Raw genomic sequence first — 18,775 nt, 5'->3', positions numbered from 1 at the left:
CACATCCGCCTTTTATGGGCTTCTTGAAACGGCAATCATCACAATATGTGGGGTTATCGAAATTCCCACGGCTGGTTGAACATTCCTCCTTATTTCCATTCCTTCGGCACCTTTATGTTTCGTCAAGTTCCGTTCAATCAAAGTTCGGCTTTTAGCTCGCGAGTGCCCTGCTGGTGTATGTTCGCACTCATATGTGAGTGCTCGTCTCCTCGATGTATACCGCAGCTGACCGAAAGAATGGAGATAGGTCCACCTTCTTCCGAAGCTTCCTCCATTCTAATTATGTCAACCACTGATCGCGAGCCGTGCCGTACTGTGCCATGCTGTTGGTGGCGTACCTATCAACGCTCGCACCCTTGATGATCCCTATCGGTGCGACGGGTCGCTTTGTAGGCGGGGTAGTGCCGGGCCTGTAGAATGACTCCAAGTTGATCGTGGGGTCTGTCTTCCCGTTCCTGACGGCGGCCAGTGCGGAACAGAGAAAATCTTCACTAGTATCGTTCGAGACATGCTTCACGTCTATGTGGCTCTTCGTTCTCGACTACGACAGCAAGCATACCTCCTGCCCCTCTACGTACCGAGACCGATTCACCGTTGGTATTTTAGACCTTCATTTCCCATCATTATCCGTTTGATGATCCGGTGTTACGGGCGATATCTATGCCGTACTCGCCTGAGCATTAAGAAGTCCACCCCCAGTTTCATAACCTATCCGACGTTTCTCTCGCAGCTTCTCTTCATTCCGCGCTCGCGCTACACGAATGTTTTTAATTCCGCCGTCTGCGTACTCCTCGTCGTGGACGAAACTTTCTTCAACATGTCGACCTGCTCTAGAACGAATGGGGCCCCACGGCACGCACTCACATTAACTTTTGATGCATGACAATACCAATCAGCTGGTCTGGCCCTTTCCCCTCCCCCACATTGCGGAGCCCCGTCCCAGTGGCCTGGGATGCTTTCCAATGCTCCTTCAATGGGTTCTCGATCTACAGGAAATTAGCATCCCTTCTTCTGGTCTTTGTTAGTCTGAGAGCTTGTACAACACCTCCTCGGTCTTCGGACGATGCTTAGCGGGGCTATATAAAATGATGCGCTCTGCGTCCATATTCACTGGCAGCGTTATCACTATTCCGGCTCAGCGCATCCAAAATGCCGTGGAGATCCTTCCGCACAAGCGCGCCCTTTCGGATATTCTGGTAGGGCCCGAAAGTTTTTCCGCAGCTGTGCTAGGGGCTCATTCGTTGCCGCGACAGCAATTGTCTGGAAAAACTGTTACACGCGCTGTCGTTACGTCGACCCATTCGCGACTGCCTATGAATTACCATTTGACAACCTCGGCTCATGAATATTTGAGTTCGTATTTGTATTCGACCTTACTGATCGTCTCCCCCAAAATCAACCCTAAGGATGGCAGAATGTGCAACAGCGTCCAGATTCTGTGAGTATTCAATGCCATATGTCGTATCTGCGTCTCATATGTAGTAGTGTCAAAAGGCAGAAGCCGGCAGAATCAGAACCGTTCGGGCATTGTGTGCCGACCCGAGCCGTACATAAATAGATGGACCCTACCGTTCGTCACTATCAATGGCAATCACTATACAAGGCGGCTGGCATTTCCGCGTACGACGGTTAACTTGACGGTACAGTGGACACCGAGTGACACTTATATGGTGGTCCGGGTGTCGCCCCGCAGAGGAGTTGTTTGTTGTTGCCCGTTCGCTTTGCATTCTGCAGGATATGCAGCATTTTTTTCAGAGTTCCGTGTTCGTCGTGGAGAATCCAAGGGTCAAAGAGGGCCCTATCTGACATATGTTTTCCATCGCCGTCTTCTTTGGAAACGCTGACTGAGGGTGTTTATTACCGAGCCTTGATAAGTCTTATTTATAGCTCATATTTCCAGAATGCTCAGAGACGTGAGATAGGGGATTCCTGAAACGATGATCACGGCGGAAGAGTGACTTTGGTAAGGACTGCACCGTGTAATGGATTCTCAGGATCACAGAGCGCGTTACACGTGTCATAGCGAATTCGAAGGAAGGACAAGTTCTGTGTAGCAGAAATTCTGACGTGACTGAGCATCATGAAAACCCATTGAGTTGTAATGTTCTGTATGCCATTGGATACGATGAAAGTAAGAAGCCCCTTGATTGATGAGAGAACGTCATATATGCGATGACGTTGATCGATCAGAAATACTTACTCGTTCGTAGGACCCGTGACGAAGATACCTCGGATAGGTTCTCAGTGAGTAGAGATTCGCGAGAGGCGGTGTTATCCATCGATGAGATCTTGAGGGAATACACCATAATGATAACGAAAAAGATATTCGTGTTCCCAATTTGGAACGGCGGCCGTTTGTACACGTTCTATGTTTAGTAACGGGACATGAGTACCGAGATGATAATATGAGTTGAAGCGTATGTAAGGGTTTCGTCCAGGCCTATGTATCATATGCGCACGTCGATTCTCTCTTTGCTTCGTCTCATTATATGATGTATATCCGGACTGCGAGCTCTCCTCCATCTCGATTCTGGTGTTACCATCAACTAACGGAGATTACTTTCTTGTATAATTAGGTCTTCAAGAAGCATGAACTGCGAGAACGGATACGTAGAAGAACGAGATTGAAACATTTGGTGGTGTTACATTTGGGTCTATGAAATCGGAGGACTGAGCAAATACCGAGCACGATAGCCTGTGGTACTAAAATCCAAGGGTACATAAAGAGAACGCGACGGTTTATGTTCCCGGGGGTTCAAAGCGCAGAGGTTCCTTTCGTATCCATAATCGTCACTCACCATAAACGACCTTCAACCCTCCGTCAATCAGATTCTGCAACATTCGAGCGTGGACGGCACCGAGGGTGAGGGGAGAATGAAGATACAATGTCTCCATCTGATCCATTTCTGGGTGTCTGCTGCGATCCTTAATCATCTCAACGAATCTGGCGTGGTTACAAGTTATCACTGCTCCGCGGAGGTCAAGCGTCCGGAGATGAGGCAGGGACATGCGCACTAGTAATGAAACGAGGGGGGATACAACGTATGGTGATGGAGTCGTTGAGGAAGACGATATAATAAGGTGCTGGAGATCAGAAACAGATTTGAGCAACGTCAATAGTTCAGGCAATATGTCTTCGTTATCACTGTCTGCTGACATACTTGACATAGCGGTACCACCGAATTCGAGTTTTAGCGTTGTAATCGCATTGAGGGCCGGTATAGTGGGGAACATGTTGAATTCCCCGTAGGAGACAAGTCTCAGATAAGTAAGATTGGGAATGGAAAGCAAGGAGAAAATCTGAACGTTTCGGGGTCGCGAATGCCAAGGCCAAGGTAATGGACCTGCCCTTACATATAAGTCCGTGAGGGTCAATGAGGTGAGGGTCGAGATAAGGATAGGTCTATGGCCTGCAGGGACTGCGAGTCCGCTCATTTCGTATGCAATATGGAGACTATTCAGATTCTTCAATTGTCGAAGGGTTCCGATATCGTTCCCATCAAAAATGGAAAGGCTAAGGTGAACAATCTGAGTCCACGGGAAACGGAAAGAAAAATGAAAGCGGTCGCAAGCCCTCATTGTGACCGTTTTCAGCTTGGGGGCATATTCAAAAGCGTCAATGACACTCTCTTCACCTCCCGACGATAGTGGGCCCGAACTGAGTGGAAAAGGGGTTGTAAAAGCGAGATGACAGAGCTGATCTAAACGTCCTCGCCACCATGAGAACGCCGGATAAGATATGAGGGAAGTATCGATGCGAAGATTTCTTATCGAAGAACAGCGCGAGGAGATGAGAAAGATCAATGGATGGTTAGAAATGTCTACATCGGCACAACTTGAAAGCGACACAGTAAGAGGGAAACGGTGAGATCTCTCGAGTCGTACTCCCGTCATAAACATCTGACGAGCGACTAGAGGGGTTTTTTCATCGTGGTTGATCACTAGTGACATGGATGACCACACTTCCGGTGCTTTCACAATGGCTAACCTCCACCTATGAGAGACCTGTGCCAACGTCCAGGGCGATTCACTGTTATCAAGGCTATTTCGCTGCACGGTGGAATTCATAACCTCGTATGAGGAGGGGATCGTCTCGAGAACGATGGCGCGGACCACATCAGATGGTATCCTTCGTATAGGAGAAGATAGCGTTCTGGCATCATCGATGTTTGTTTCAAGAACGCTACGCTGGCGAATTAACGTTTTAAGGTGCTCCTTGGCCTGCGCGATCTTCTCATCAAGGTCGGCGAGACACCTAGGCCCGCTCCTGACGGTGTTCTGGAAATCAGAGAGATCGACGTCCGACGAAGGATCGTTGCATCTCAGCAGCTCTGAGATAAGGGGTGAACGTTCATGACGTGAAAACGTCGTTTTCATGGAGCATCCACATATAGGACAGGTATGAGGAAGATCGGTCGTTGTTGATGACATCTGATGGGTTTAAGAAGTTAGTTACGGAGTCGATGACAATACAGAAATTGAGAAACTGTACCTGTGCTGAAGTTAATCAGTGAGAAAGAAAACCTTGAGGTGACCGTAGTGGAAAGAGAAGCATGCTCGGTTGCACCGGATCACACGTGTAGCATTTCTCACGACATAACGAGGAAGCACCCTGCAGCTGCGTCGCGTGTTTGCCTGAGAGCCACATTGTACTGAATTTCAACAAGAGAAAAACGAAACCAAACTAATTAACGAATATTCATATACGTTTAGTGTATCGGTTGTTTGAAGTCAACAAACGTAGCCAAAAGGAGTGAACGACCTGTTCATGCAGAGGAGTACCAGTCGATGATATAAAAGTCCAAGTCCGTCAGTCCTCCCCGCATCGCGTTCTCCATGTGCAGCATTCAAGGAGGAGCAGATACGTGACACTATGCGGTCATATGCATAAAAAATCTAGCAAAATTCAGATAACGCGATGGCTACAGACCGGGAGACTCGGAGTCAAGGTGAAGGACATCCTTCCGCAATCCATATCATAACCTCCCGTACACGACATTCAGTCCTTCGTCACAAAGGGACCGCCACCTTCGACTGTAGATTTCATTAAGTGAGAGGGGAGCACCCAAGTATACGGTCTCCAGGCGATCAATATCTGGGTTATTTCCTTGCCGGCGAATATTGACCATATGAACGAAAATGGCATGATCGAATTTGAATGCGCAGCCACGAAGGTCGAGCGTTTTGAGACGAGGTAGAGTAGTTTGTGCTGGAGATGGGAGGAGGGCAGATATATCACTCCCTGATAGCGCCGCGGCAGACTTGAAGACTAGATGGCGAAGACGAGGGACCGAGTTCATCAGCGAGGACAGTCTGGGCAAGGCGCATGCCTCCGATCTCATAGACCTCCAAGAAATTTCAGGCCTACGACGTATTATTTCTAGTGTTCTAATCGCATTGGGAATTTTCAGCTGGGGAAACAAGGGAACTCCGTTATAGATAAGACTTAGGACCACGAGGTTCGGGGTGGAAAGCGAAGGGAGAATCGCGCTGTTATTGTCGAGTTTCAAGGAAGTGAGATGGGGAAGAGAGATAGCTTCGGATTCCTCTGGCATCCTGGGCGCCATACCCTGAATTTCCAGACTCGTGATATTCTTCGCTTGTCGAAGAAGCTCAAACAAGCGATGAATATCAGAAGCTTCCATATTGCTACGTTTAACCGTCAAATGGGTAAGCTGGACCCAGGGAACCAGGGGAATGGCTTGTAGGTGTGGAATATCCGCTTCGAATACTCGCAAATTTGGTGCATACTCGAATGTATCAAATATCTGCTCCATAGGCCACCTAACATTGATCGATTCGATTTTTAAATGATGCAACCTATTCCAACTCCCCCGACAGCGGGAAAGGCCTTGCAGTGAACAAAGAGGATTGGATAAAAGGTAAAGGTTTTTAATAGACGAGGCGCGGGTCGAAATGAGGGAAAGAAAAGGATGATCCGCATTGTTCATGTTACTGAGAAGCGATAAGGTGAGAGGCGCATTCCGCGATCTTTCAAGATGGAGTTCAACCATGAACATTGGGCTGCGAATAGATGCCAAAGAAGTACTGAGATCGTACGTGATATCGAGAGATATCGATGACCACAGCTCCGGCGAGCTGATAATGGTCATTCTCCAGCTCCGGCAGACTTGAGATAATGTCCATGGAGATCTCGTTCTATCTAGACTGTTGTAGAAATATATGTTTGAGGACATGATCTCTGAAGGGGAAGGGATGGTCTCAAGAGCGATGGAGCGGAGAACGTCAGGGGGAAGTCTTCGTACTGGAGAAGAGAGTACTTTGGCATCCTCGATATCTGCCTCCACAACACTACGATGATTGATAAGAGCCTCGAGGAGCTCTTTGGTGTGCGCGATCTTCTGATCAAGATTCGCGATACGCCCAGGTCCCTGCTGGATTATGTCCCGGAAATCGGACAGCTCGCCATCCGAAGGAACATCGTTGCATCGGAGTAGTTCTGAGATACGATGCGTGCGTGGATCACCGGAAATTCTTCGTGCCATGAAAGATTCACACGTGAAGCATATATCAAGGAAGGTAGCCATGTTCGACAACATCTGGCGGATCAAAGAATGACTCTTTTCAGCTATGGTGAAGGATAATATTTAGGGAAAGCCGCACCTGAGTTACAGTATTCGATGAGCAAGAAAGCGTTGAAGTGATCGTAGTGGTAAGGGAGATGTTCGATGCCACGATAGGTCGCATATTTATAAAACTTCTCACGAGTCCGGCTCGGAACCCGACCGACACGTTGTACCAAACGCAAGCAAGAGAAAAGCATCATAGTGTAGATGGTATCATAAGAATCAAGAGTACGTATCGACGGGGAGAGAAATAACACATCGAGGTCATCCTAGGGAAGCATACCAGAATATTAATCTGCCACGTTCTGGGCTCCATACACGACATTCAACCCGTCTTTTAAGAGATTGGACCAGATCTCTGCAGTAGGACCATCTAGTTCGAGCGGAGTGGCTAGGTAGAGAGGTTCTAGTAGATCACACTCTGAGTGATCCCTTGTCTACGAGCCTTGACCATCTCGACGAAGCTCGAGTAATTACAATCGAGTTTCCAACCACTGAGATCGAGCACTCGGAGGTGACGTAGAGGCATGTTTGCCGATGACGGGATACCTACGAGTAGAGATATATCATCAGACGATAACGCTCTTGCTGATTTAAGAGCGAGGCAGCGGAGATTCGTAACGGTATTCGGTAGTGTCAATAATCCAGGAAACGTGTATCTCTGGTAACCCCCAACGGCAGATGATAGCCGTGTCAGTTCGAGCCTGGTGATGACGTTGGGCTTAATGCTGATATGGGGGATCACTGGAGCTGCAAAATAGGTAATGTGCAAGCCGACGAGATTTGGGAGAGAAAGTGAAGAGAAAATGTCCCGGACATCAGGCGATGTAGTAGCCTCAGGATTCCGAGACTTGAGCGCCAACGACGTCAGATGGGGGAGGTGGATGGGTTTATGTCCTTGAGGATGTCTTCACAAATTTCCGCTGCTGCGTATGTCCGCACTCTTGACATTATCCAGCCGCTCATGAAGTGGGAGATCCTGCTCCTCGTCAATTCGAAGACCGCAGTGGCTAAGCTGGAACCATGGCATCTCCACGGCGCGAGGAAAATGACGAATGGGTGCAGTGAATATACACAACTTCGGCACATACTCGAATGCATTGATGGCCCAACCTCCGGCAGTGTTTCGTCGTTTGATTCAAGTATGAGATGTTCCAGGAGATCCAGACGTCCTCGACATCCGGATATTGCTACGCGAGACCTAATAAGAACGTAGATACGAAGATTGTTCAGCGCAGAGGCATGAATAGAGATAAGGGCGAGAAAGGGGTGCTAGGACACATCGCTGGGGCTCCATAACGACAATGTGAGGGGGCAATTCTGCGACCTCTGGAGTCGGATCCCAAGCAGGAATATGCTTTGGAGGTTTGACCTCGGCTTAGGGTTAGCTTATTGAAGAGCAGCGCGAGGAGATGAGAAAGATCAAGGGATGGTTAGAAATATCTACATCGGCAAAACTTGAAAGCGACACAGTGAGAGGGAAATTTTGAGATCTCTCGAGTCGGAGTCCAGTCATAAACATCTGACGGCCGACTATGGAGGTATTGTCATCGTGTTTGATCACTAATGACATGGATGACCACACATTCGGTGCGTTCACAATGGCTAACCTCCACCTATGAGAGACCTGCGCTAACGTCCAGGGCGATTCGCTATTATCAAGGCTATTTCGCTGCATGGTGGAATTCATAACCTCGTATGAGGAAGGGATCGTCTCGAGAGCGATGGCGCGGACAACATCAGATGGTAACCTTCGTATAGGAGAAGATAGCGTTCTGGCATCATCGATGTTTGTTTCAAGAACGCTGCGCTAGCGAATTAGAGTATTAAGGTGCTCCTTGGCGCGCGCGATCTTCTCATCAAGGTCGGCGAGACGCCTAGGCCCACTTCTGACGGTGTTCTGGAAATCGGAGAGCTCAGCGTCCGACGGAGGATCGTTGCATCTAAGCAGCTCTGAGATAAGGGGTGAACGTTCATGACGTGAAAACGTTGTTTTCATGGAGCATCCACATATAGGACAGGTATGAGGAAGATCAGTCGTTGTTGATGACATCTGACGGGTTTAATAAAGTTAGTTACAGATCCGATGACAATACAGAAATCGAGAAACTGTACTTGTGCTAAAGTTAATCAGTGAGAAAGAAAACCTTGAGGCGACGGTAGCGGAAAGAGAAGCACGCGAGGTTGTAATGGATCACACGTGTAGCATTTCTCACGACATAGCGAGGAAGCACCCTGCAGCTGCGTCGTGCGTTTGCCTGAGAGCCACGTTGTACTGAATTTGAACAAGAGAAAAACAGACAAAGCTAATTAACGAATTTTCATGCACGCGTGTCGGTTGTATGAAGTCAAAAAACGTAGCTGGATAAAGGAGAGGACGACCCGTTCGTGCGGAGGAATACCAGTCGACGATATGAAGGTCCAAGCCCGTCATTATTCCTCTCCGCATCGCGTTCTCCATGTGGAACATTCATGACGAAGCAGATAAATACGTAACACTATGTGGGATCCATAAAAAATCCACCAAGATCCAGATAATACGATGGTTACAGTGTCCGGGAGAGTCAAGGTGAAAAGAAATCCGCCCGCAATCCATATCATAAATTCCCGTACACGACCTTCAGTCCTCCGTCACGTAAGGACTTCCACAATCGACGATAGAGTCCATTAAGTGAGAGAGGAGCACTTAAGTATATGGTCTCTAGGCGATCAATATCTGGGTTATTTTCTTGCCGGCGAATATTGACCATATCAACGAGCTCGCTATGATGAAATTCGAATTTACAGCCGCGAAGGTCAAGTGTTTTGAGGCGAGGTAAAGGGGTTTGTGCTGGTGATGGGATGAGGGTGCATATATCATCTGATGATAATGCTTTTCCTGACGCAATAACCAAATGGCGAAGATGAGGGACCGAGTTCAACAATGAGGACAGTCCAGGAAAAGCGCATGGCTCTGTAGACACAAAATCGAGTTGGCTGCGTGTGAGTTTAAGCGTTGTGATCACATTCGGTGTATTCAGCCGGGAAAATAAGGGCTTTTCAACCATGAGAGCGTAGATAAGGAAGAGATCGGTGAGGCTGGGGATAAAAAATGAAAGGAAATCCATACTCACAGCCTCGAGCCACAGCGTCAAGGAAGTGAGAAAGGGGAGAGAGATGGCTTCGTATCCTTCCGACAATGACATCCTGAAATCTCTCTCACCGATAATTTCTAGACTCTTGATGTTCTTCGCTCGTCGAAGAACTTCAAGGTCCAGAGCATTACTGGCTCGAAGACTTAATTGGGTAAGCTGGACCCAGGGAATCAGAAGAATTTCCTCCGGTTTCTTCGCGCTCGCTTCGAGCACTCGTAAATTTGGTGCATACTCAAACGAATCGAATATCCGCTCTATACGTGTATCACTGGCCAATCCGATTTTCAGATGATGGAGACTGTTCCAACTTCCCCGAGAGCAGGCAAGGCCTTCGAGTGAACAATCAGGATTGGATGGAAGATAAAGGTTTTTGATAGAAGAGGCGCGGGCGGAAATGAGGGAAAGAAAAGGATGTTCGGCGGTTCGCGTGGTATTGAGAAGCCGAAAGGTGAGAGGAACATTCCGTGACCTTTCAAGGTGGAGTACAAGCAAGAACAATGGACGGCAAAAAGATGACAAGGGAGCATTGGGACGGTACGTGATCTTGAGTAATACGGACGACCATAGCTCCGGCGAGCCGACAATGGTCATTCTTCAGCTCCGGCAGACTTGAGATAATGTCCACGGTGATCTCGTTATGTCTAGACTGTCGTAGATATTTAAGAACATGATCGACATGATCTCTGAAGGGGAAGGGATGGTCTCAAGAGCGATGGAGCGGAGAACGTCAGGGGGAAGTCTTCGTACTGGAGAAGAGAGTACTTTGGCATCCTCGATATTTGCCTCCACAACATTACGATGATTGATAAGAGCCTCGAGGAGCTCTTTGGTGTGCGCGATCTTCTGATCAAGATTCGCGATACGCCCAGGTCCCTGCTGGATTATGTCCCGGAACTCGGAGAGTTCGCTATCCGAAGGAACATCGTTGCATCGGAGGAGTTCTGAGATGCGAGGCGTGCGTGCATCACTGGAAATTCTTCGCATCGTGAACGATCCACGTGTGGAGCATATATCAGGGAAGGTGACTATGTTCGATGACATCTGGCGGATCAAAGAACGATTTTTTTCAGCTATGGTCAAGGATAACATTTAGGGAAAGCCGCACCTGAGTTACAGTATTCGATGAGCAAGAAAGCGTTGAAGTGATCGTAGTGGTAAGGGAGATGTTCGATGCCACGGTAGGTCGCATATTTATAAAACTTCTCACGAGTCCGGCTCGGAACCCGAGCGACACGTTGTAACAAAAGTAAACGAGAGAAAAATATCATAGTGTAGATAGCCGACTTCGATGCGCCTCTAGCCTATGGTATTATAAGAATCAACAGTACGTATCAATGTGGAGAGAAATAATACATCGAGGTCAAGGCCGTAGGGAAGCATACCAGAAAGGTCCGCAGTAATCTCCCATCTCCATACACGACATTCAACCGGTTATCGAGATTGGACCAGATCTCTGCAGTAGGACCATCTAGTTCGAGTGCAGTGGCTAGGTAGAGAGTTTCTAGTTGATCACACTCTGAGTGATCCCCTTGTCTACGAGCCCTGACCATCTCGACGAAGCTCGAGTAATCACAATGGAGTTTGCAACCACTGAGATCGAGCACTCGGAGGTGACGTAGAGGCATGTTTTCCGACGACGAGATACCTCCGAGTAGAGATATATCATCGGACGATAACGCTCTAGCGGAGTTAAGAGCGAGACAACGAAGATTCGTTACGGTATTCAGCAGTGTCAATAATCCAGGAAATGTGTATTTCTGGTTACCCCCAGCAGCAGATGATATCCGTGTTGGTTCGAGCTTGGTGATGACGTTGGGCTGAATGCTGATATGAGGGATCACTGGCACTGCAAAATAGGTAATGTGCAAATCGACGAGATTTGGGAGAGAAAGTGAAGCGAAAATGACCCGGATATCAGGCGATGGAGTAGCCGCAGGATTCTGAGACGTGAGCGCTAACGACGTCAGACGGGGGAGGTGGATGGGTTGATGTCCTTGCGGAACTCGTAACAAATTTCCACCGCTGCGTATGTCCGCACTCTTGACATTATCCAGCCGCTCAAGAAGTGGGAGGTCCTGCTCGTCGTCAATCCGAAGACTACAGTGGCTAAGCTGGAACCATGGCATCTCCACGGCGCGAGGAAAATGACGAATGGGTGCAGTGAATATACGCAACTTCGGTGCATACTCGAATGCGTTGATGGCCCGACCTTCCGGCAGTGTTTCGTCGTTTGATTCAAGTATGAGATGTTCCAGACGATCCAGGCGTCCTCGACATCCGGAAAATGCCCCAAGAGACCTAATAGGAACGTGGATACGAAGATTCTTCAGCGCAGAGGCATGGATGGAGATAAGGGCGAGAATGGGGTGCTGGGACACATCGCTGGGGCTCCATAACGACAATGTGAGAGGAAAACTCTGCGACCCCTGGAGTCAGATCCCAAGCAGAAACATGCTTTGGAAGTTGGACCGCGGCTCTGGCGGTTATTAACAGCGACTCTGTGACATTGACCCGTGACGTGGATGACCACAGTTCTGGGGAGTTCACAATGGTTGATCGCCATCTACGAGTCCATGGAGATCTCCTAGTATCCACTGGCCGTTGCTGAACTCAAAGTTTGGTAATGGGGAAGGGATAGACTCGATGCATATGGAACGGAGAACGTCAGGCGGTAGTCTTCGTATCGGCGAAGACAATATTTTCGCATCCTCCGGTTCCTGGCTCGCGCGATCCTCTTATCGATATCGGCGATACGGCCGGGATGGCTACATTTTGGAACTCGGATAGTTCTGTCTCGGAGGGGACATCATTGTATCGCAACAGCTCTGATACTCGGGGAGAGCATGTATGTGCTGTAAATGGTTCCAAGTCTTGTTGACTGAACCACATGTGGGACACGTTGGCGCTGTATGGGAACCGAAACGGCCAGGGTATGATGTCATTGACTAGAACTGCGGCGTGGGTGGGGTTAGCACAGCTACGAAGGCTATGATTGGAGGGAAAGCATACCTGCGCTCTGGAAGACAACCTTGAGGTGATGACCGCAGTAGACAGAAGGTTAAGGTCAATGATGCACGAGGCGTCGAAGGCATTAATGACGTGTAATTTTCGCACGTCTCACCAAGAAGATGCGTGCGACCCAGTGTTAAAAAATTAAGACTCTGAAGAGCAGATAAATATGAGGAAAAGAGTCAAATGGAATAATCGCGTTTCATTGTCAGCGTTATTGACATTGAACGCCTTTCCCACAGAACTCCAAATATTTTTTAATCATAGCCAATGGCAGCGACAATGCGGGATAGCAAGATAATGTCGTGACACCCTCATGCAGGTTCCGGATCAAGTGTCGGTCGGTTGCAGAAGTGAAATTTCAAACTCAGACTGTGTTCTAAATCGGGCTGAAAATGCGGTCACATGACAGGACGCGTTCTAAATTTACGCAATCAACATTCCCACGATCCATTCCCTTCTCAACGACGACGACGATCCTTCCCTTCCTCCTCTTCTGCGACGACCACCAGCAATGTCCGTGTCGAGCACGCCGTCGTCTAAGCTTGCTCGACGGGGGCCATTCACGCCTAGCAAGAGGCCTCTGTCGACCTCGTCTCTATCTTCCATCTCGTCGTCGTCGAGCAGCAGCAGCGACCTCATGAACCGCCTTAATCGTAGCGGCTCGGGCTCTTCTGGTGCCAGTAACATCCTAGGTTCGACACACAAGCGTTATAAAGCGCCAGTGTCGTCGGAATCGAGGCCCAGGACGTATACCAAACCCCTCTCGACGATACCGGGGTCGCCGCGACCGAAGACCCCATACGAGCGCTCCAAGACGCCCACAGTCGAGGACTCACCGACTAGCAAGATGGACGTCAGTAATGTCGACCCCGAGGCTGTCTTGGTGGATTCTGAGACGGTCGAAGCGGATGTATCTGCTGAGATGGACGAGGCATGGCTGAGGACGATGAGCGCCAACCATGGGAACAAGGATAAGGTGATGGTCTCTATCAGGTATGTCTTGCTCACTGTTTGTGTCGATGTCTAGCCTGATTCTGTTCTAGGGTACGGCCTTCGAATACGGATTCAGCCTGGGTCGCCTCGTCGAGCGCCAGTTCCATCCATCTGGATCCCGTACACGCGAAATCTGGCGCTCCCAACCCCGCCGACAACAAATTCGACTTTGACTCTGTCCTTAACGGATCGCCGAACAAGCCCATTTACAGCACCGTCGCTCAGTCACACGTCTACGCTGCCATGGAGGGTTACAATGCCATCATCTTCGCATATGGTCAGACGGCGTCCGGGAAGACGTATACCCTTTCCGGTGACGAGAGCGAACCGGGTATCATTCCCCGTGCTATGAAGGACGTTTTCAGGTTCATCAAGCGAAACGACGGCAGGGAATACCTCCTTCGTTGCTCCTACCTCGAAATCTACAACGAGTCTATCCATGACCTTCTGGCGCCCGTCGGAAGTCCGGTTGTGATGATTCAGGGTGGTGGAGGAAACGAGGTCATCTTGACGCCTCTTCGCGAGGAAGTCGTGACGAGCTTGAAGGGCGTCAAGGATGTGCTGAAGCGCGGGGAGAGCCATCGACGGACGGCTTGTACCGACTGGAACGAGAGGAGTAGTCGGAGCCACAGTGTCTTCCGACTCGTTGTTGAGAGTAGGGAACGTGGTGAGGCTGTCGACGAGTCGTTCCACGGACGAGTTACTCCAGCGCCGAGTGGAAGGCAGACACCCGGTATGAGCGGGAGGCAGACGCCGGGTCCTGGTAACAGTAGCAAGCCAGGTCCGAAGTTGCAAGCGAGAGGTGGAAGGAGTGTTCAGACGTCGGTTTTGGTGAACATTCCTTCTACTGGCTCTTGGATCTTTGCTGACGACGTCTTTCGTAGAGTCTTATTGATTTGGCTGGGTCGGAAAAGGCAACGAGTGATAAAGAACGTACAAGAGAAGGGAAGTACATTAATACTAGGTTCGTCACTGTTTATCTTCTCTGCCTTGTGCTGATTGCCTTGATTAGTTTGTTGACCCTCGGTACCGTCATCGGGACCCTATCGGAAAATGCAGCCAAAGGGAAGAGGTAGGTGATCCACTCGTCTTTTTCTTGATGCTACAGCTGGGCACCCTTGTTGCACCTGCGGTGCTACTGTTCTCCATCTTCGTAATTGCTCTGTTCCCACTATCTCAATGATTTCCCATCTCGACAATGCTGTCTTGCTGCTGTTTTCCCTCACTTTGATTTCTCTCTGTCTTCCTGTCTTCCTTTACCTTTCCTCGTTATCGTCTCTACTTCGCGATGCTCATTATCCCTTTAGTGATCACGTCCCCTTCCGAAACTCAAAGCTTACCCGGATGCTTCAACCGTCGCTGTCTGGTAATGCCCGGATCAGCGTCATTTGCACGATCAACCCTGATATTAGCGCTATTGCCGAAAGTACGAGTACGCTTCTCTTCGCCAGACGTATCAAGGGTGTCAAGGTTCGCTTCGCCATCGTTTCACTCGTCGGTGTTAATGCCCGTGTTTTAGCTTAACGCTCAAAAGAAGGAGATCGTCGATACGGATGCCCTCATCGAACGTTACAGGAAGGAGATTGAAGACCTCAAGGCTCGTCTTGCAGAGAAAGAGGCCGCTGTTGATGACCGACGCCAGTCTTCCGCCTCCATTAAACGAAGACTGTCGGTGAAAGAGGTAGATGAATATCTATTCCCTTTCCCATTGCTGATTATATTTGATAGAAAACTGATGAATCGAAAGCGATGAAGGACCTGAACAACAGGATCCAGCAGCTCACGAAGCTGATCCTAACGAGCCAGACCGTCGATGAGTCATCAGCAGACTCGAGGCCAGGAAGTCCCGTTAAGATCGACTTTGATATGTCTCCCTACCAGGTACGCTAATCCTCCCTTCCTTCATATATATATCGCTGACCCACCTTGCCCATAGCTCCAACAAGAACTCCTCGCCGCCCGTGTCCAGCTGGAATCCCAGGCGACTCAGATCCTCTCCCTAGAAGCCGCTCTGGAAGCGCGTCCGCTCATGCCGCCCGAGAATGAGAAGGACAAAGTGATTGCCGATCAAGCGAAGGCCATCAAGGAACTGGAGATGGTCGTGAAGGGGTACGAGAGTAATCTCGGGGAACCATTGAGGGCCGTTAGAGAGGACGTTGAGCGCGAATGGCAAGTAAAGGTTGATGATGAGACCAGGAAGAGGGAAGAGAAGGAGCGATGGGCGGACGAGCTGGTGAAACAGTTGGAGAAGGAGAAACAGGTACTGTTCTCTTAGTTTGGTTCGTTTTCTTCTGCTGATCTTACATTTGTAGACGCGTATCAAGCTTGAGGACCAAGCCCGTGCGCTGACGGCGTTTGTGACTAAGTTGGATGCTCTTGGGCTTGGCGGGCTCTCGCTGGGCTCGTTTGATAAAGAGAATGAGTCTGGTGGGTCGCCTGGGAAGCGCGAGAAATACGTGAGCCTGCTGGATCAGGTCCCAGAGGAGGAGTGGAGCATGACGGGCGATTTCAGTTTCGAAATGGAGAAGATACCTGTGAAGAGGGAGCCTTTCGGCGGGAAGGAGAATGTCGCACTGTAAGGCATGCTCTCTCGAACTGGTGACATTTTCATTACGTTTTTTTTGTTGCTTTTCTTTCGTTTTCCTCGCATATGGCATATTTCTTAACTGCTCATTTATTATCCATTTAACATTTTTGTGTTTCCTGCTGTCTTCCTTTTTTCGGGTTGATGGATAAAATGTATACTTACGAACGGATAGGATATGAGCGCTTTTTTTGCTTTTTAATAACAGTTTATGCTGGATATACTTTTTTTTACATGTTTCGTCCAAGAGGGCAGTCGAGCATATTGTTGTAGGAAATATAAAAGGTTTCGAACCTAAGAGTCAGGACATGTATCTGGTCATTCGTAACAAACTGCTCGGGACGGTATTTATTCTAGTTTTTAATCTTCATGTTCATCAAAATTCCGATATCGTAGGTATCTAAGTGAATCAATGTATTCTCTTTTAAAACAAGATATGAACCGTATCTATCACTGTAATGTGCGGAAAATTAGTTCCAAAATGGCGACAGTTGAAGAATACACACCGACTCGTAGCAAGGAAGGCCCAGAGAAAAACTCTGGTTGGTAATTCAGAACGAGGGCGTCATGAAAACCAAGCCGTGACAATTACCTTCAGTATCCGTCGAAAGAGCTCTCAAATGAAACCACATCTAGACCTTTCCAATACCGAACCTTTTCAAATCCATGTCCAGCCTCATTCACGTGACTTCGAATCGGCAACCCGTCCATCAGGGAACCTCTTGTCTTTCCGACGACCTTCTTCGGACGAGGCCCACTGGTTAGCTGAACAATGGCACCGTGCTGTTCGATTCTGCGGAACGCATCACGAGTATCATCATCCATCCACAGCCGGCAATGAACAGATATTTTCGATATGGGATGGAGACTGAATGGGTAATTATTACGTTGACACTCGAGGAGCTCGAGATCTGAGGCGTCAGACGAGCGAAATTCGACCGAATGGAGTTCAATAGTGGTCAATTCTGGGCAGAGCAAGGTGGAATCATGCCTGGGAGCGAGACTCTTGAAGAAGGACTTAATTGACGGATCGTGAATCGGTGATGTTGGGTCGACAGGATGCGTTGAAGTATAACTTCTGTGGATATGATCGTCCTCAATTTCGAGATATATAACCTGAGGGGTCAGCTCCAAGAGCCTAGGAACGAGGTCATAGCGCGACAATTTGAGGGTCAGCGCTTTGAGCGAAGGTGTGACTTGTGAAAGGTAGGTCTTTGTCGCATCCACGTAGTGGGGGGTGAATGGGATATCGATGATTTCGAGGTCGACAAGGTTGGGTAAGATGAGAGCTGTCATAAGCGGGGCAGTGACTCTCTTGAGACAAACTGATAGTCGCTGGAGGGGAAGGGTGAGTGATCCATGGGAAAGAGGGTTCCACGGATCTTCCTCTATCCCGCTATTGTCGTATGTATCAGTAGTAAAGAGGTCGAGTTGGCGGATGCTGGTACATTGGGAAAGGATCTGTATGAGGTTTGTGTACTTCTCTTCTGTAGTTTCCCTTATAATGCGCGATAGACTAAGGTCCTTGATACGTGCGTAGGAGGTTGTTGGGAGGTAGAACATATCTTTCAAATGCGAGAAACGAATGCCTTGTAATTTTGGAGCATCACCCAAGAACTGCAGATTATAGGACCAACAGTTCATGTCCACGGTACACCGGGGATTTGGCAACGTCCACGCGTCCTCCATCCTGAACATTTCGAGGCATGGGGTATGGGTAATGCCGAAAGGCTGAAAATAACGCAAGAATGGAGACGGAAACGACAAATCCAAGGATAGTCTGCTCAGCATCCCCATGTACCGTGCGATCACACTATTTCCCAGGTTTACGGCTTGAGACCTGTACGTATATTCTGAAGGGCGGATCTTAGTTTCGGGAAGCATCAAAGAAATGCCGAGCGGTAGCATTCCAGAGCGTTGGATCCACTTCTCTGCTCCAGCCAGATGCTCGTCGTCGCGGATGATGATATGGACGGACGACCACAGCCGTGGGGTAGACAGAGCTAGACTTCTCCATTCTTTGCAAATATAGGTCAGGATTAGTGGCGACTGTTTCGATTGCATGACTGCGTTATGGTGAACGGGCAGAGTGTGAACAAAGATCTCTTGTAACGTCTCTGCAGGAAGGGAGCGGATTGGGGAGAAAAGGGCCTTGTGCGAAAAGAGGAGCTTGGCCTTTTCTTCGCGAGAAGTCAAGAGCAGTTGGCGTGGGACTTCGAGGCGTTCCAATTGGTCTTCGACATCCTGGATTTCTGTGTCGATAGTTGAGATCTCTGAGTCAACGGTAGAACAGAATCGACGAATGGACAATTTCTGTTCATGTGTCAGATGGGGCAGTTTTTCTAGGTGCAGGTATCCAGCCATGAGGGAAAAGGGGAAGAAGACAAAGAAAGAAATTTCGCTCATCAGTGGCTATTCTATTTAATTATACGTGCTGAGTGCACCTTTTGACGACAATGACTTAT

The 18,775-nt window shown here is 48.8% G+C and overlaps 7 protein-coding genes across 7 annotated transcripts; 2 read left to right on the top strand and 5 right to left on the bottom strand.

Moving 5' to 3' along the window:
• The first annotated feature begins 984 nt into the window (after window positions 1-984).
• On the top strand, window positions 985-2,058 carry EV420DRAFT_504531 (uncharacterized protein). Its single transcript, XM_060482412.1, has 2 exons — window positions 985-1,438; window positions 1,499-2,058. Exons 1-2 carry the CDS (start codon window positions 1,086-1,088, stop codon window positions 1,842-1,844), a joined length of 699 nt encoding a protein of 232 aa, XP_060329921.1. The 5' UTR covers window positions 985-1,085; the 3' UTR covers window positions 1,845-2,058.
• A 598-nt stretch (window positions 2,059-2,656) lies between these two features.
• On the bottom strand, window positions 2,657-4,694 carry EV420DRAFT_504421 (uncharacterized protein). Its single transcript, XM_060482411.1, has 2 exons — window positions 4,493-4,694; window positions 2,657-4,431 (listed from the first exon to the last, which is right to left on the bottom strand). Exon 2 carries the CDS (start codon window positions 4,429-4,431, stop codon window positions 2,791-2,793), a length of 1,641 nt encoding a protein of 546 aa, XP_060329920.1. The 5' UTR covers window positions 4,493-4,694; the 3' UTR covers window positions 2,657-2,790.
• Window position 4,695: 1 nt separating this feature from the next.
• Window positions 4,696-7,083, bottom strand: EV420DRAFT_504420 (uncharacterized protein). Its single transcript, XM_060482410.1, has 2 exons — window positions 6,625-7,083; window positions 4,696-6,560 (listed from the first exon to the last, which is right to left on the bottom strand). Exons 1-2 carry the CDS (start codon window positions 6,706-6,708, stop codon window positions 4,977-4,979), a joined length of 1,668 nt encoding a protein of 555 aa, XP_060329919.1. The 5' UTR covers window positions 6,709-7,083; the 3' UTR covers window positions 4,696-4,976.
• A 2,101-nt stretch (window positions 7,084-9,184) lies between these two features.
• EV420DRAFT_1689161 (uncharacterized protein) lies at window positions 9,185-10,880 on the bottom strand (the record flags this gene model as incomplete). Its single annotated transcript, XM_060479323.1, has 3 exons — window positions 10,827-10,880; window positions 10,389-10,762; window positions 9,185-10,313 (listed from the first exon to the last, which is right to left on the bottom strand). Exons 2-3 carry the CDS (start codon window positions 10,760-10,762, stop codon window positions 9,185-9,187), a joined length of 1,503 nt encoding a protein of 500 aa, XP_060329918.1. The 5' UTR covers window positions 10,827-10,880.
• A 172-nt stretch (window positions 10,881-11,052) lies between these two features.
• EV420DRAFT_1643938 (uncharacterized protein) lies at window positions 11,053-12,284 on the bottom strand (the record flags this gene model as incomplete). The annotated part of the gene is made up of 2 exons (XM_060477573.1): window positions 11,053-12,147; window positions 12,213-12,284. The coding sequence occupies 2 exons, from the start codon at window positions 12,282-12,284 to the stop codon at window positions 11,053-11,055; spliced, it is 1,167 nt and encodes a 388-aa protein (XP_060329917.1).
• An 831-nt stretch (window positions 12,285-13,115) lies between these two features.
• On the top strand, window positions 13,116-16,794 carry EV420DRAFT_504388 (P-loop containing nucleoside triphosphate hydrolase protein). The gene is made up of 9 exons (XM_060482408.1): window positions 13,116-13,726; window positions 13,777-14,557; window positions 14,611-14,690; window positions 14,739-14,798; window positions 15,034-15,196; window positions 15,246-15,407; window positions 15,455-15,607; window positions 15,663-15,986; window positions 16,039-16,794. The coding sequence occupies exons 1-9, from the start codon at window positions 13,245-13,247 to the stop codon at window positions 16,303-16,305; spliced, it is 2,472 nt and encodes an 823-aa protein (XP_060329916.1). The 5' UTR covers window positions 13,116-13,244; the 3' UTR covers window positions 16,306-16,794.
• EV420DRAFT_504391 (uncharacterized protein) lies at window positions 16,591-18,687 on the bottom strand. The gene is made up of 3 exons (XM_060482409.1): window positions 16,903-18,687; window positions 16,817-16,849; window positions 16,591-16,763 (listed from the first exon to the last, which is right to left on the bottom strand). Exon 1 carries the CDS (start codon window positions 18,672-18,674, stop codon window positions 16,905-16,907), a length of 1,770 nt encoding a protein of 589 aa, XP_060329915.1. The 5' UTR covers window positions 18,675-18,687; the 3' UTR covers window positions 16,591-16,763; window positions 16,817-16,849; window positions 16,903-16,904.
• Window positions 18,688-18,775: the final 88 nt, after the last annotated feature.

This window comes from Desarmillaria tabescens (genome assembly GCF_030435595.1).
Source record: "Desarmillaria tabescens strain CCBAS 213 chromosome Unknown EV420scaffold_21, whole genome shotgun sequence".
Lineage (NCBI taxonomy): Eukaryota > Fungi > Basidiomycota > Agaricomycetes > Agaricales > Physalacriaceae > Desarmillaria > Desarmillaria tabescens.
Note: the sequence above shows the minus strand (reverse complement) of the source record. Positions and strands in the feature narration are given on the sequence as shown.